We start from the raw sequence: 16,412 nt of genomic DNA, 5'->3' as shown, positions 1-16,412 counted from the left end.
ACAGCTGGCTCTGCCCATAATTTCAAGAACATTTTTACTTTAAGGAGATACCTAGATTAAAAAAAAAATTAAAATCACTGGGTAGGTAAAGTTCATGTAGATCAATATAGCATTGCCAATTATATCTGTGCATTTGACAGTGTCAGGAAAAGATAATTAAGGATATGGTCTCAATATTTCAACAATGGCAAGTATGTGCTGTGAATATTTATACTGTTCTAGGAAGTTTCTGAAACAGTTGGTCATAAATAAACATGAGCAAGTTGGTGCTAAGCAATTGGAAGTCAATTAATGGAATTTGTCATGCATAGTAGCAGTTGAGACTTAAGTTAGTCTGCATCAATCTCTCTACTACTCACCATTTTCTGAATTAGGATAAACATGGGTGATGATGATGATCAAGTGCTGCACTTCTCTCCAGAAGTTAGGGGTCCTGAAAGCTGAACTGTGAAATGTTTGTTTGGGGAAGCCAGGTAGGTCAGTAACAGCACCAAAGGGAAGAATCAAAGATGTTTTTCCACTCTTGGAATGCAGTGTCTGCCACACTGAGGTGCTCACAACTGAAGGGGAAACATTTTGCTGGAGAAGTGGGGCCAATTCTTTGGTTTCTACCAGTCCAGCAGTGGTTTTGTGAGTTTCTTTGGTAGTTGAGGGTAACTTTATTTGGGGGTGGGTTGGTTTTTTCTTTGTTTCTTTTTTTTTCTTTTTTTTGGTTGCTTGGGGATTTTCCCCTTGAGTGTCAAGCTTGACTGTTTCTGGCTCCTGAAGACCTCAAGTAACTCAAGCTGAAAGCCAAAATTAACCTGAGTAAGCCTGAAATTAAGGTTTTGATTGTTGAAAGTTTTCTATATGTTCAGGATAGCTAAATCCCATGTCATGTGCAATAATAATAAAGGTGAGGTGTAGAGAGCAGTTTGTTGTGAAGGTTTTCCTGTTGGTTCAGCACTGCTGAACTGAGGATGTACAAGCAGCTTTTTTCAAGATTGTTGGGAATTTTTGACCATGGTGTCATGTCCTGGCCCTTTTTAGAGGATAGAGGGGAGATGAGTAGCTTCAGTAAAACTGGGAGAGATTGACTCAGCTCCCCTAGCATCTGCTTCAGCTGGTCAGAAGCTGTTTATTTTCTGAATACTCACCCCAAATTGTAAATGCCTTCTTCATCTTAGTGTCTTGCATCTGTAAAAGTGATCTAAGGACTGTAGTGTGACTCTTCCCTATTCACTCCTGCAATTAAACAGATGCCTTGCAATGACTTTTGGATTTATGTCCTAGTCACTCTGCTGTATTTTTTGGTTTTTTTTTCCCCTCAGTTTCTCAAGCAAGACCACCTCCAAACCAGAAAAAAGGTGAGTCAATTTTGGTTACATGATCCTTTTCATTTTTGTGTGAATTGTGCCCACTTTTCCTTTTTTTTCCCCCCTGACATTACAAGCAAAAGTACAAGTGAGCAGTGGAATATATAGCATGTATTCTGTATAGCATAATAGCATTCTGTTTTGCTAAATATGGGTCCCACACATGTTGAGAGACTCATGATACAGGGATCTGCTGTTTTGGTGAATGAAAACCTTGACTTTAGAAAAGCTTTACTACTGTTTTCCTTGACTATTTTTTCATGATTGGGACCTTTTAAGGGAGAGTTTTGTTATGTACAATTCCTTTAATGAAAAAAGGGGAGAGGGGAGAAAACACCAACCAGAACACAACAAAAAAAACCTCTCCAGGCAAGTCTAACTTTATTATCTCTACAGGATCTCGAACTCCTATAATCATTATTCCAGCAGCCACGACCTCTTTAATAACAATGCTTAATGCAAAGGACCTTCTGCAAGATCTGAAGTAAGTAGCTGATTAGAACATACTGTATAACAAATTGTTTTCAGATACAAAGTTATACTAGCACCTAATTAGTAATTAAGCAAGAGGGTTCATTTACTCTCTTCTGACAAGCTCGTTTTACAGACCAGAGTATAAAAGAAATTAATTCCTCTTGACTAGTAGGAAAAAAGCAAAACCCTAACTCGGAGTTTTGGCTCAGTTGTGCCCTGTGGCCAGGTTTAGGAAGCTCTTGGTCGCAGTTGGAATGTGTGCAGTGCTTTTCTTTGATGTAACTTCTGTGCAGCCTCGTGCAAGTGAACCCTTCCCATGGAGGAGGGCTGAGAGAAGCTGACCAAGGGAGTCATGGAGCTCAGAAAAGATTTTGGGAAAGAACAACAGTAAAGGAGAAGGTGAACCAGAGTGGTTGTATCAGGCTGTATCAGCCAAGCATCCCAGCTGGTTGAGCAAATAAAGATTTTTTTCTGAAGTTCACATATTGTCATTAAGTATTGATGCAAATGCATCCAGGGAAATTTCAGTGAATTGCTAAAACTTGTTTATTGCATCACACATCTGATTCTAAGATTTAATTCATGATGTGTGAATGAATCTTTCTGCTTGTCCAACAGATCATGGGTTTTAGACTTGCCTGTCAGTAAATATCAGGTAATTTTTTGGAAACAGTCATTGTCACAGAGAAATACACTGTTGTAGGTTGTCTACAATGGTATGTCCAAAAATGGAGGGGTAATCTTTTCATCCAGCACTCACCTTTTGTGGTCCTGTTACCCTGCTTTTGATGCAAACCAGGCTGTTGTGGTGGCACAGCTTCTGCTGGAGCTGCCCTAGAGCTGTTCAAAGCTGTGCTCTGAGATACCAGGTGCCCTCTGATCCACAGCTAGTCCTGGTCCCTGCCTTGCTGCCACAGCCATCAAAGATCCAGTGGGTGTACTGGGCTCTTGGTGTCTCTTCTGAAATACTTGCAGAGAAGGCTTCTAACATTACAGTTTAGTGTGAAGCCTACATGAGAATGAGAAAGGGGAGAAGCAAGGTATGTTAATGAATCAGAAGTGCAATAGCAGAATTCAGAAGAGTAAAATATTAATTTAGCCATGACAGGTCTAGCACTCTTCTGGAAAATATGCCACCTGGCCTGTATTTGTTCATTCAGATTTATGGAAGTACTTTGTGCAGGAATGGCTTCAGGGTTTGTTTTTACTGTTAAGGTATGCAGAGTGTAGAGCTAGCCTTGATGTAGAGTGTGATTGATAGGTATGTGATGGTTTTCCAAGGAAAGAAGACTTAGCTAATTTCTGCCTTTTAAATCAGCACCTTCTTTAACTCAGTCCCCATTTGCAGCTAAATTTTGACAGAACAGCAGAGATTTCAGAGACTCCTTTCATTGCCACAAGTTTTGGGATGAAAAAATATTCTCCAGGTAGAAAAGACACATCTAAATTAATCTTCCCTCCCTTACCCTTGCTGAGGAAGATGCAGGTAGATTTGCACCTCTTGTATTTCTAGAGATAGTCAGCCTGCTTGCATTTGCCATCAGAGGGGATTGGTGATACAGCAGAGGCCGATTTTCTATATCAAAAATAGAGATCAAAACTTACAGTCATAGCTGGGAATCTGTCGTTTAGGATACCTTTTGTCTACAATCCTGGATATTTCAGTTATTATTTTATTTATTTTTTTGTAAGGAACTGGATTGCAATGCATTGTCACTTTGATATGAGATAAATTATTTGTGGTATCATTGCCAGATATTTTAGGTTGGTGATTGTAAAATAAACAGGAAATTCTTCATCCAGTTCTGTGGTATGACTTAAATTGAATTGCCAAGAACTGAGAGAAACCTATTAATTATACCAAGATTTTTACTAAGCCTTTTCGTAGCTCTGTAGTATATCAGTTTTTCATGCCAAATTTAGCTGACATTTGTGTGATGCTTAGCATCTTACTGTATCACTTACGTTAGGCTCTCTTTTAAGGTAGAGAAATGGAAAGCAGGAAAGCTATCATGTGTAGAAGGAAATACATATGACAAATCCAAAGCATGGCACTGGTTTAAGGTTTTATTTTTAAGATATCTAATTTTTCTATTCAATATATTTGTTGCAACTCTAGATTTGGAAGGGAGACATTTCTGTATGTGATTGTAATATACACAATTCACCTGCTAGATAACATGCAAACGTTCTTGCTAAGTTTTTTTGAATGGTTACTTTTCTTAGGAGCCAAGTACCACATAAAGTGAAGAGTTTCCAAAATAGTAAAAAGATAAAATTTAATTTAAAATCAGAACTGCAATACATTCTGGTATGTTGTGACGCTTCTTTAAAATATTTTATATAATACATTTTATTCTTACTATCTGAATGCAACACTGGATATTGCAATTACTCTGAGAAATTGTGACTCAGTATTTGAGAATACCTGAAGTCAGGCTTTTCAGAGGCAAGGCTTCTGCTTTACATGGAGCCAAAGCAAAGCAGAAATTCCATCAAGCAGATGAGAATGATGAAATGGTGATTATGTATTTTTATTATGATGATGCTCTTGCTTGTGATACATTTTAACCAGATGTGGCCAGGCAGCTCACTGGAGATTTATCCAGCTTTGATAACAGTTCAAGTATCTGGGATAGATTCAGGCATGATGCAGTGCAAAAAAGCTTTGTTCTCTTGCAAAAATAGGTGTCTAAAGCTTTTGATACTGTAATTTAACAGAAACACTGAGAGGGTGGTAAAAATAAGTCTGCAGTTGTGAACACAATCAAATGTGTATTGTGATGATCTCAGTTGCTGGTGAGTTGCCTTATTCTCCTTCCATGCATTTCCAGTGTTCCTGAGCTGGGGACAGGAGGTGCTGGGTGGCCTCAGTGGAGGGGTTTTACAGCTCTGTGCAGTGGCTGTGAGTTCAGAGCCAGGCAGGAGGTGCTGGGTGGCCTCAGTGGAGGGGTTTTACAGCTCTGTGCAGTGGCTGTGAGTTCAGAGCCAGGCAGGAGGTGCTGGGTGGCCTCAGTGGAGGGGTTTTACAGCTCTGTGCAGTGGCTGTGAGTTCAGAGCCCAGGCAGGAGTGGCTCAGGCAGTCAGTGGCTGCTCTGTTCCCAGTTACCTCCCAAAGCTGATGGGGTCAGCTGCTGGCCTCTTACCTTGGGGAAGGGACCTGCTGCCTTTGCAAAGTCAGACTGCACCATTTTTCATGTGGAGAATGATTTTGGCAATTAACAGTGAGGGCTAATAATTTCCTACCCCTGCTAGGGGTATAAAAGTGCATTTTAAGTAGTTATGGAATTTTTTTTTTCAATAGGGAATAGTAATCTGGAGAAGCAGCAAGAAACTGTGAGCTCCTGCACCCTCAGGTTTCAGAACCCATTTCTGGTGTATAAAAAGCTGTCAAGTACAAATGTGTAGTTAAGCCACTGGCTGTAGTATTATATAGGAATATTATAAATAATCTCCAAGAGAAGATGGGATTTTTGGTGTTTAACACTTGGTTTTCTTATGCTTGTGTTTTATGTCTGGGTAGGGATGACACAGGCCATATATATTTATAATCATGCAGTAATTTCTATTGATTCTCCTTTCTTGAGCACATGACTTTTACTGTGCCTACTGAGTCGATGATTCCCGGAAATGCAGGCATATATTCCATAAACTTTCCATCAGCTGTCCTTTATTCCTGTACTCTGGGTGTTTATCTGTGTGTGAGCTTGCTTCAATGCTTGCTTTGTGACAGTTGTCTTCTCTGCTGTGCCATTTGAATCTGCTCATTGAGAGTTTTTCCTTAACAAGAAATCTTTGTGTTGTGTCCTCGAGAACTGCACTCACAAACTCAGATTTTTTCCAGGAAATCAAACTGAAGCCATTGTGTAGAAGGGACATAACTGAGGCGCAAGTGAATGGTGCCTCAATGGCTGTAACACAGTTTCTAGCTGAAATGGGCAGAAACTGCCAAAAACTAGTGTTGAAATGAATTCTTAAACACTGGAACCTTTAAAGCAGAGAATGGGAGGTGTCTCAGAGTGGTGAATTTGTTACTCTGTAGCACAGCAATATTGCTGCTCTCATTTGTCAGGGCTGCTTTGCTTTCCTGTTTCCATTTAAAATGTGTTTGCCTCCTCACATTTACAAATTAAATGGAAAATGTGACCTTTTAGATCTCTGTTCAGATGAATACCTGATTATCACTGTAATGTGTGTAGGGCTGTTTGGTTTTTATTTACATATTCTGTAAGAGTTTGTTCTTGTTTAGTGTAGGGAACAGAGAATAACAAAATTCTTCTCGTGCTGGCCACCATTTCAGATGACCCTGGCTTTTCCTGTAAATTCTGCCAGTTGGATAAAAGGTGTTTGAGGGCTTGTTTCTCTAAATATATATATATATATATTATCTTCATTCTTTATAGCCCAGATTCCCTAAGTTCTAATGGGTGATGAGAGACTCATTAATAGTTTTCTTAAAAGCTGAAGGACCACTGAGCAAATCCTCATTTTAGGTTCTAGAATTTCCTATCAGTTGTTATTGGCAAAGCAAAACCTGTGACACCTTGGCAGGACAGGCCATTAGAAGTGCTCATGATAAAGGGCAGCCTCACTTTGGAGTTTTTAAATTAGCAAATTGATGAGAAATACTTAAATTCTGGTGTCACATTGGGTGGCTTTTTCCAGTGCAGAACTCATTGAATGCTTCTGAGTAGCATGCAATTGTATGTGTCAGTCTGTTGTGATGGATACAATATTAACTATTTGCTAATTACTTCAGTTATTAGGGAAATTATTATCTTAACTTCTAAACCAATATATTCTAGGTGTCCAATGTGTACATTTCTCCCAGTGTCCTGTACAGCTTTTTTGTCTGTATTTCCTTTTGAATGATGGTGTTTCACATGTACAAGACAGAGAAGCATAATTTAATTTATAGCTCCTCATTTAACACCTGTGATGCTTTTTCTGTGTTTGCAGTGCTAGTCAGCTTTAATGCACCATTCATAGTTATTTGCAGGTGTTGGGCTTTTTTTAATTTCCCAGTGTAGTTGTTTCAATTGAATGCATTTGGACACACATTTCAGAAATTGCTTGTGACTTTCTCTTTCTGAAACGCTGTTAAGTCATGAGGAGCATGAGGGGACATCATCTGTTAATTTACATTGAGAAAGTAAAACAGTTTGGCTTGAAGGTTTATTGACAGTTTTCACCTGTTACCTTAAAACATGTTTGATTGTTTGTTTTTTGGGGTTTTGGTTGTTTTTTTTTTCTTTTCCCAAATGCCATTTTCTCATTGGATATGTAGTGAAAACTAGTGTTTTCAAGTTGACTGAATAATGAACTTTTCTTCATATTCAATCTTGCATTCTTTTTTCCTGTTTATCCAACAATAGGAAATGCAGTCAGTCTCTTAAAGCACATTCAAATTTGGTTTTTAGTATTCAAATAGAAATAAAGAGAACAAATATAAATGATGCAAACAACTTACCCAAAAAATATAGTAAACTGCTCAAAAGCACTATGTGCACCATAATGAAGAGAAATGTTACCAACTATGTACTGTGCTTTTAAAATGTATCACAAATGCTCCTGCTAACTACTGCAGATAAGGGAAACAGAGTTTTATCTTTATCAGAGGCTTTGGCAATGAAATGTCAGCAGCAGACAGGGCTGTAGTGCAGCTGGGTGGTTCTGAATGGGATATTAGGAGAACACAGGCCTGAACTCTGTGTTTGTGCTGGCCTGGAAGATGCTGCTGGTCACATCAGCTTCCCTTTCCAGGACACATTTTTAGTTCTGTGAAAGGCATGGCTTTGTTACCTTTCTTGTATCCATCTCAAAATCCACTGAGATTTATCAGTAAAAGGGCCCACACTGCTCTCACATTTATGATGCCAATTGTCAGACCTCTTCTGGATATTTTATTATCACCATAAAGAAGAGGGCCTTGAAATGCAGTTGTGTTTGTTTTTTAAGGTGAGGGGGCTGAATGATTCAAGATCTGTAATTAATTGGAGGGAAGAAACCTGTGTCACATCTTAGCGTTTATTTTTGTTATATGTAGGTTATATATGACATGAGGGCCGTTATCTAGATTGTACAAGCACTCAATCAATCACAGAATCTATTTAGAAAAAAACCCCAAAAAACTGTTGTGTCATGTATCATAGTAACCAGATGAATCATTGATAATGTAAAATCACCACCCTCCAAAAAAATAAAACCTCACTCAAAACCAGTTTCGACCAAAAATCTCAGCTTTCTTGAGGAAATTTTAATTGGTAATAATTACATTGGCTCCAGGAGGTCTTAACATTTGCTCCAGGAAGGAATTATTTTATTGTCCAGGTTACCCTTGGTCTCTAAAAAGAAGAGTTGTGGTCACTTTGCAGGTTGTGGTTTGGCTTCTCATCTGCAGATGTATTGTATAAGGCCTCAGATGTCTCAGGCTGTATTTTTGAGGCACAGAGGACCTTTTAGTGTGACTGTTTTTACCATGAGGGCTTCTGAAATAGTATCCTTACTTTTTTTTGGTGTTCTGAATGAGTAGTGATGGAGACTTGGCATCGTGAGAATGAGGTGCCTTCAGTGACTGCTGTCAACAATGCCAAGTTCTGATAGAGCTGTTACTTTTCCTGCTGATTCCATCAAGTAAATTGCCCTTGTCTACTGCGGGGTTTGTTATTCCCTAAGGTTTGTACCATCAGATGAGAAGAAGAAGCAGGGCTGTCAGCGAGAGAATGAGACTCTAATACAGAGGAGGAAGGACCAGATGCAGCCGGGGGGAACCACAGTCAGCGTCACTGTCCCGTACCGAGTGGTCGACCAGCCTCTGAAGCTTATGCCACAGGACTGGTAAGAACATTTCTCCTTTACACAGTTTCTCACCCAGGACAATGCAGAATTTGGAGGGGAACAATGAAATCCTCTGAAATCTACTGGGAAGTGAAGATACAGATATAAGGATGGATTTTATTGACTGTATAGGCGTCTTCAGCTGAAAATAATATGAAACTAAATTAATCTACAAGATCTTTAAAACTGGCAGCACTTTATATTTTTTGTGAGCAGCACAGTTAATATTATTGGGTTTGCCAGAAGTGTTCCAGAAATTCCAATAGAAATGTTCATACTGTTGTTCTGGTTTGTGGTAGTGTATCGTGCAAGTCACTGAACCATGATCTGCAGGAAAAGCCCTCCTCTCCTGCTTTCCCAGGAAGACTCTGGTGGGAAGATCTGTTTGCAGGTTGGCAGCATCTGACAATCCAACTTTTTTAGTAGTTAAAGAAAGAAGATACATCAGACAGCAAAGACCGAACTGTGATTCCAGTACTGGAAGTATTGGAATTTTATTTCTGAAGGAAGAGCCCTAGTTGCAGAAAGGGAATTGTAGATAGTTTTTACTTTCATGAAAAAAGGTAAAAATAAATTATTTGGTCTGTAGCCTATTCTTCAATGCTATAAAAAAATAACTCCCTCTGAACAGAAAAACTCTGGAGAAGTTTTTTTAATTGTTGTTTGACAACTTTTTGTTATTTAATGGTGTGCATTATGCAGCATTTTTACTTCTTCCTCACAAGTGAGAAGATCAGGGATGTGGACAATGACATATTGTGGTTTTGTAATTTCCAAATTAGATTTTAATGGAGGGGAATACTTTGAAAAGGTTCTGTTCCTAAATCAATTATTCTCTTTATTTATAACTTGAACTAATCAGAAACCAGTGGATTTAAATTCTGAATATTAAATAGCACTTAAAATGTTTAATGATCAAACCTTTAAGAACCATCTGGACTACTTGCTAAAGTACTTCTGACCAAAGACATGAATTGTGTGCACTTTTTAATCTTGATTTTATCCAAGGAAGCCATTATAAAACCTGCAAAAAAAACCCCACCCAGACCACAAAACTTCACCTTGATTATTCTTTTTCACTTGGGATTTAGTGGATCTAATGATAAATTAAATTTGAGGATTAGATTAGAGAAGTAATTGTTTGTTGTGGTAGGTAGGAACCATGGTTGGATGATGTAAATGTTGAAGAGAAAGATAGATCATATGTGGGTAGGTCATTTATTCTCAAAGGTAGAATTTTTAAATTTTACTAATGCAAAAGCCTAATCTTAATTACAAATGTATTTTCTTAGACCACAGGTAATGGTTGTGTACTCTTAATATAGCTGAAATACCTGAAATTTCACTTTGCAGAAATTTAGCAGCTGTTCCTTCTCATTAATTTTCAGCCTGGAAATCAGCAGTGTTAAGAATAAAGGCTTTTAAATCTGCACATCTCAGTTTCCAGTGCCGTTTGCAGAAGATTATGTCTGAAAACGTTGGAGCACTTTTCAAAAGCAAAGTAATGATGACCACAAATAAACACTGACTTCTAAAAATTGTAGCCTGAGAAACTGAGCTGCCTTCTGCACAGGGACAGGGCTGAAAGCCCACAGGAGTCCCGGCAATGTTTTATTTTCTTTACAAGAGGGAAAGCAGTTGTGCTGGAGGTGTGGTTGTTAAAAGTGCTATCCTGCTCTATAAAAGAAGCAGCTGTAAGGCCCCGTGCATGTTTAGGACAGCAGGACACTGACACTCTGCAGGCTGTGCCCATGTCCCTCTCTGTGTTCCAGGGACCGCGTGGTGGCCGTGTTTGTCCAGGGGCCCGCCTGGCAGTTCAAGGGCTGGCCTTGGCTTCTGCCCGATGGATCTCCCGTTGATATCTTTGCAAAAAGTAAGGGATTTAATTTGTTCCTCGGTTTGGGGGTTGTTGTTGTGTTTGGGGTTTCTGCAGGGTGTTTATGGTCATGACAGAGTCTCTGCTGCCAAAGTGCTGTTGGGTGTGGGTGGCTGAGCAGACTTTGGTCTCCTCGCAATGGCAAATATTCCCACGGCCTTTGCGATTGTTCTGCTCTGATCTGTGGAAGATTGATCTGCTCTCATCATGGAAATCAACTCAGCTGTCAGCTGCAGGAGTCACAAATAGCTGGTGAACAAATCTGCTTTCCAGTCTTCTCAAAGAGGGGTGAGCAGACCGTGTGTATTCCAACATTTCATAGATAACAGGTTTACACGCTGTCTTCACGTTCCAGGGCTGTTTTGAAGAGAGGATTAATCACCTAGTGTGCCACTAAGAAAGCATTCAAAATATGATCTGGTGTCTGACAAAAACTTCCAAGTTTTAAAAAGTTTAAGTTTCAAGTGAGCTAGATATTAACATTGTATAGATCTGAACAGGTTTTTCGAGTCCTCACAACTGGGGTGCTTTGAGGCACTTCTCTGGCACAGTTCACCCCTCTGATAGAGAGGTGGGCCATAATATCTAAGGAATCTGTCAGCTTCTCTTCTCTGTGGCTTCAGTTTGGGGTTGCCTTAGAGAACAGACCTTTTGATGGTGTCTTGTGATTTCAGATTGTTTTTAGAAACACCAAACCAACACATATATACACACACACCAGAAAAAAAAAGCATCAGACCCAAACCCACCTCAGATCAGTTCTGTCATCTTGCAGTCAGTGTGATGAGGAAACAGGTTTGATCAGGTTTTGTGTGTGCCCCTCTTTGGTATGTGATGTAGAGTCTGGAAAGAGAGTGCTGCTTTGGTGTGCAGCAAGGAAAAAGCTTAGGGGTGGGAAAGAAAGCTAAGGATGGGTCTGTGAACAAGAAAATAGAGTGAGTTACTTAAAGGGGGGATTGAGAATGAGCAAGGAAAGAGAGAAAGGGTCTGGAAGTCATTGTGGAAGTAAAACTATGCCACAGGAGTTTAACAAAAGAGACTAATGAAAGAAGAGAAGAGCACTTCAAAATAAAGATACTGAGAAAGTGGCAATTGCAAAATGCAAAGCCAAGAAAAATGCAGTGAAATATTGAAGGTCTAGCTAGCAGTTACATCCTGCTTTCTATTATGTTATAATTTTTATACATATACATATATGGAGGGCTGTAGGAATTGTTCTGACTTGCTTTGACATTCCTGGTCTCCACATGCCAAAAGATCACATAGCAGAGGTAATGTATATATATTCTTAATTATAAAGCTTGGAGATTTATCTGGCAGAGGTACAAGTCAGATGATAATTTCTTTAATCTGTCAACAAAAATAATGCTAATTTCACATACCATCCCTCTAGGAAGTTCCCAGATGGATCTGGAAAAGAGAACTGATTTTGTGGAAGACAAAATTAAGAGTGTGGTATCCAAAGAAGATAGAACCATAACATTAAAAAGAACTAGTTTCCATAAGACTGATGACTTGTTTTAGTTTTCCTATGCTACTGAAATCATCAGATTGGATTACGAGATAGGAATTGTACAAGGCTTAAATATGTTGGTTTTAATGCTCACTGTGTAAATGCTTAGGCTTTAGCTAATTCACATGTGACAATATTTCCCAAGAGAAAAATAACAGTTAATATTTTACCATTTTTAACTGAGTACTGGATCAGTGGAAATGGGCAGTTACTAAATTTCTGGGAATGCTTGATGTAGCCTTTGGGGGTTCCACTGTCATTCTATCAATCTTCTACAGGTTCTTTTAGGAGATAGCCAGGCTTCCTACTCAGAGGTCTCAGAAATACCTTATTAATTTTGATTCTTTGACAGTTAGTTCAGAGATCTTCAGAAAGATCTTGTTTGTTTCTCAAAGAGAAAGTTCTTGAGCTGGCAGTGTGTTCCTGCTGCTCCCTTGGAATCTGAAAGCAGGGGCTGCCCTTTCCCTTCACCCTGGAATAGCCTGAGAGCCACTGACCTCTATTTTTAACTGTGCCCTTTTGTGAGCAGTTGACTTCTTTGCATTATGGGCATGTTAATTTTACTCTCAGGCTTCATTCTGAAGAAGGAAGGGTGTGGTGGGAATGTTCTTTGGCCAGTAAGGAAACACTCAAGTGTTCATGTTTGTACCAACACTTCCCTCCGTGTGCTGCAGTTAAAGCTTTTCATCTCAAATATGACGAAGTGCGCCTGGATCCCAATGTACAGAAATGGGATGTGACAGTGTTAGAGCTCAGCTACCACAAAAGACACTTGGACAGGCCGGTATTCCTGCGCTTCTGGGAAACTCTGGACAGGTATGCTTCCTGCTGAAACTGTCCTGTTCGTGCTTGTATGGTTTTGCTGGGAATTAAAAGTTCTGGTAACAGGAGAATTGTTTACAGCTTAGATATCTAAACAATGTTTCAGCTTGGAAATACTGCTTATTTTGATTTTCCCTGATGATACAGTTAATTAAATTTAATGGTGTATGTCTACAGACTGTAAGTAATCTCCAAAGTGTGGATTTAAAGGATAGGTAGTTCTCATTAATCACTGATTAGACCCATGATTCCCCACCTTCTGACTCTCGTTCTCTGGGTCAGAACTCTCCTGAAGGGGAAGTTCACTGTAATATCTTGTTCATGTTGTAGACAAGAAACTTTATTGTCATGAAGCAGCTGATGAAATATTGAGGGTGGGGAGAAGCCCATGCATTTCATGAATGTTTAATTTTTTTCATGTTGATTCACAGCAAACTGCTTAAATGATTGAGTGAAAAAGAACAATCCTGTGGGAATTGCCAAAATAGTACCAACCATCAAACTTTCCATGGCTTTCTGTTGAGCAGTCTCAGATGAGCAATGTAGCTGAACTCCCAGAATGAACTAGTTGCCTTTACAACAGTCTTTCAATGTTAGGGGTCATGCAATGCCTTGGAAAACATGAATTTCCTTTGAGGCAGGGCGGTAGCTGGCTGTTACTTGGTGGGACAGCACATTGCATCTCTTTGGCAGCTTTCTAATTCCCTAAGAATTCTCTTTTAACAATGCCAGTGCGTTTTATTCCTGCGAGTAAAATTCCTATAAATGCCACAGGAGTAGTAATGCTGTCTTGTGTTAATTTTTTTTCAGGTATATGGTAAAGCACAAATCTCACTTGAGATTCTGAATCCTTCAGCTGCCATATATTTCCTGAAGTATGGATTGAAAAAAATGGAAGGGGCTCCAGTTTGGAGACCAGAGTCCGCACTATATATGTCAAGAACTTTACAAATGAGGAAGGGTCACAGTTGAAACTTTTTATAAAACCTTACTTGGATGATTCATGCTATGGCAGGTTGATACCTGTTGTTATTCAGAAGCAAATGGGGTTTTGCTTAAAACTATTTTTTTAATGTTGTTAGCCTTCTAGTCTGCAATCCAAATTGTATATTTTGATAGCAGCAGTTTCTTCTCTGTTTTGTTAAATTAGGCACATTTTTAAACGATGTGTTTTGTTCCTGACTAGGTGATAGCTGGATCTCCACGGCAGGTTCCCTGTGTGTGTGCGTGTGTGCGTGTGCGCACGGGTGTGTAAATAAATGTGTGCGTGTGTCTAGAGATATAGTGTACAAAAAAGTTATAGACACACTGGTGCACACATAGGTGTTCCCAGGCTTTCTAAACCACTTAGCTTCTGAGCTTAGTTTGGGGTTTCTTTGCTTCCTGTTTCACTTACTGAAAATATTTTGTTGTGAATGATACTACATTTTAGTCAATAGGACTTGCGAACTGAGCAAAGTGAAAGTTGTTTTCCATAAATCAAAATGTCAACCTGTATATGTATATTCTGTCAGTCTTTGTTGAAAAAGGGAAGATCAAAAATCTATTATCACAATTTTTGGATTTGTAACGTCCCAGTTTAATAAATCTTGAAACTTTATTACAGGTGTACATTCAAGTCACGTTAACTTTAAATTGTCATTCTCCACGTCTCTTTCTTTAAACTGAAAGTATGCATGTGTACATTCCCATCTAGCAAATACCTTTGCATAGGAGTCTAAATGTTGCCTAGATTAAATGATGAATAGAGGAGGAGAGAGTTGGATGTTTTTTTCCTGGAACAGCCACCACAAGGAATGAATAATTTTAACTTCTTTGCATTTATACCTCTAATATTATTTTCTCGTGACAAAAGCAGCCCAGACTGTCTACAGGAGTTGTAATTTTCTGAGCTGAGTGGCTAACATGGCCTCCTAAGAGTCCTGCATTGGAAGGGAAAATCAGCCTTCTCCAACTACCAAAGAACAGATTTGCTTCATCTACAATGCGAGGCCAGAGGATCCTGGTATTTGTACCCATTTACAGCATCTCTGTATCTATGGAATAACATTAAGTTGATGTTGCATACCAGTGAATGTAGAGAATGATCAAATACTGTAACACCTGCATGATTTTTTTTTCTGGGATAGAAAATACATGTTTATATTCCTGTTCTTGAAATTCCAAACCATGTTTTTTAAATATACTTTACATTTAAGGTTTGACAAAAATAAAATGTTCTACCTACTCTGTTTTGGTTTTTATTTGACGTTAACTTCATTTTTAATAAAACCCAAAGTCACATATCCGTAAGAGGTTTTCAAAACTATGTCTTAAGTTTATGAGGACTGTGAGGTCTGACTTTTAATTGTATGTTTCCATCTCTGCTATATTGGGACTGCATTTTCAGATGGGCTTAATAGAAATGTAAAAACTCAAACCAAAACAGGCCCCTGTGAATCCCCAGATTAGAAGCAGCTGACCCTGGATTTTGGAATGGATTCAGTGTGGTGGCTGGGAAGAGTGGGCACTGCAGGACTGCTGGGAAGCCTCCTGTTTGTGTGGGCAGTACCCCATTACTGTGTTTTCCCTGTACTTGAGCTTGTTAGAAATGTGTCCATGTCATACTAGAGCTGGCTAAAATTGGTTTTAATCTGTACTGTACAGAGCAAAGCTGTGAAGTCTGTAATGGCTTCTTCCAACACAGCAGCTGCTACCACAGGCAAGTGCTTCAATTTACAGTTCATTTCTGCTTTAAGTAGTGAGATACCATGTATGCTTTTTTTAACTCGAACATTTCCAATTAGAAATGCTTTTTTTTCAGATTCAGGAAGTGCATCGTGGCCTGTGCTGTTTTAAAGAGACTTCCAGGCAGTCAACTTGAAGAGTAAATTTTGGAGAAGTGTGTGCTTCACATGCCATGTGATATGCAGACCATAGCGTGGGTCTGCAGTAGGCAAGGGTCAGTTTTCTTTTGGTGTCCTGTGCTTCACTTGTGTTTGCAGTGCAGGTGTAATCCCAGATCCAGCACTGTATACAGGAGATGGCTTGATTTAGATGTAAATTTATGTATTTATTGGCAGTCAACTCCTCTGAAACTACTGAAGTTACACAGATGTGGAATGGGCAGAAGAGCGACATCCATGCAATCTTTGTGTGACCCGTGTTGATTTTTATGGGTTGAGGACAGATCTTTAACATCTTAGAATTTTGTACTGGCAAGCAGTTTGTGACCCAAGTTACACAGTTTGTATTTGTGAAGGAGCTGGCACCTATTGTGCATATTTTCGTCAGTCATAAAAGTACTGATGTTTATAAAATGAGCTGTTTTGCAATCAGATCCTGCTGACATTATTGGAAGTTTAATTAGGTTGTCAGAATAGCATTCCTGCTTCATAAATAACTGCACATAGATTATGAAACTACTTGGACTTAAAAATTTAGCCTTACAGCAGCATTTTGCAACACAGCTGGAATTTTAGACACTTATGTTATGCTTAATTTATCTAGATGTTAATGTAGAGTAATAAAGAAAACTGATACTAAGAAGTGGGGA

The 16,412-nt window shown here is 39.0% G+C and overlaps 1 protein-coding gene across 1 annotated transcript in view; it reads left to right on the top strand.

Annotated features, from left to right (window-relative positions):
* Nucleotides 1–15,104, top strand: part of CDC73 (cell division cycle 73) — a 100,827-nt gene extending 85,723 nt beyond the window's left edge. Inside the window, exons 12-17 of the mRNA XM_063407713.1 lie at nucleotides 1,311–1,346; nucleotides 1,752–1,839; nucleotides 8,505–8,666; nucleotides 10,439–10,539; nucleotides 12,730–12,871; nucleotides 13,688–15,104. Coding sequence (XP_063263783.1) covers nucleotides 1,311–1,346; nucleotides 1,752–1,839; nucleotides 8,505–8,666; nucleotides 10,439–10,539; nucleotides 12,730–12,871; nucleotides 13,688–13,724 — 566 coding nt within the window. The 3' untranslated portion in view covers nucleotides 13,725–15,104. The remainder of the gene's footprint in view (nucleotides 1–1,310; nucleotides 1,347–1,751; nucleotides 1,840–8,504; nucleotides 8,667–10,438; nucleotides 10,540–12,729; nucleotides 12,872–13,687) is intronic.
* Nucleotides 15,105–16,412: the final 1,308 nt, after the last annotated feature.

The sequence above is a fragment of the Prinia subflava genome, chromosome 10 (genome assembly GCF_021018805.1).
Source record: "Prinia subflava isolate CZ2003 ecotype Zambia chromosome 10, Cam_Psub_1.2, whole genome shotgun sequence".
Classification (NCBI taxonomy): domain Eukaryota; kingdom Metazoa; phylum Chordata; class Aves; order Passeriformes; family Cisticolidae; genus Prinia; species Prinia subflava.
The sequence above is the reverse complement of the archived record's forward strand: the minus strand, read 5'-3'. Positions and strand labels throughout refer to the sequence as shown.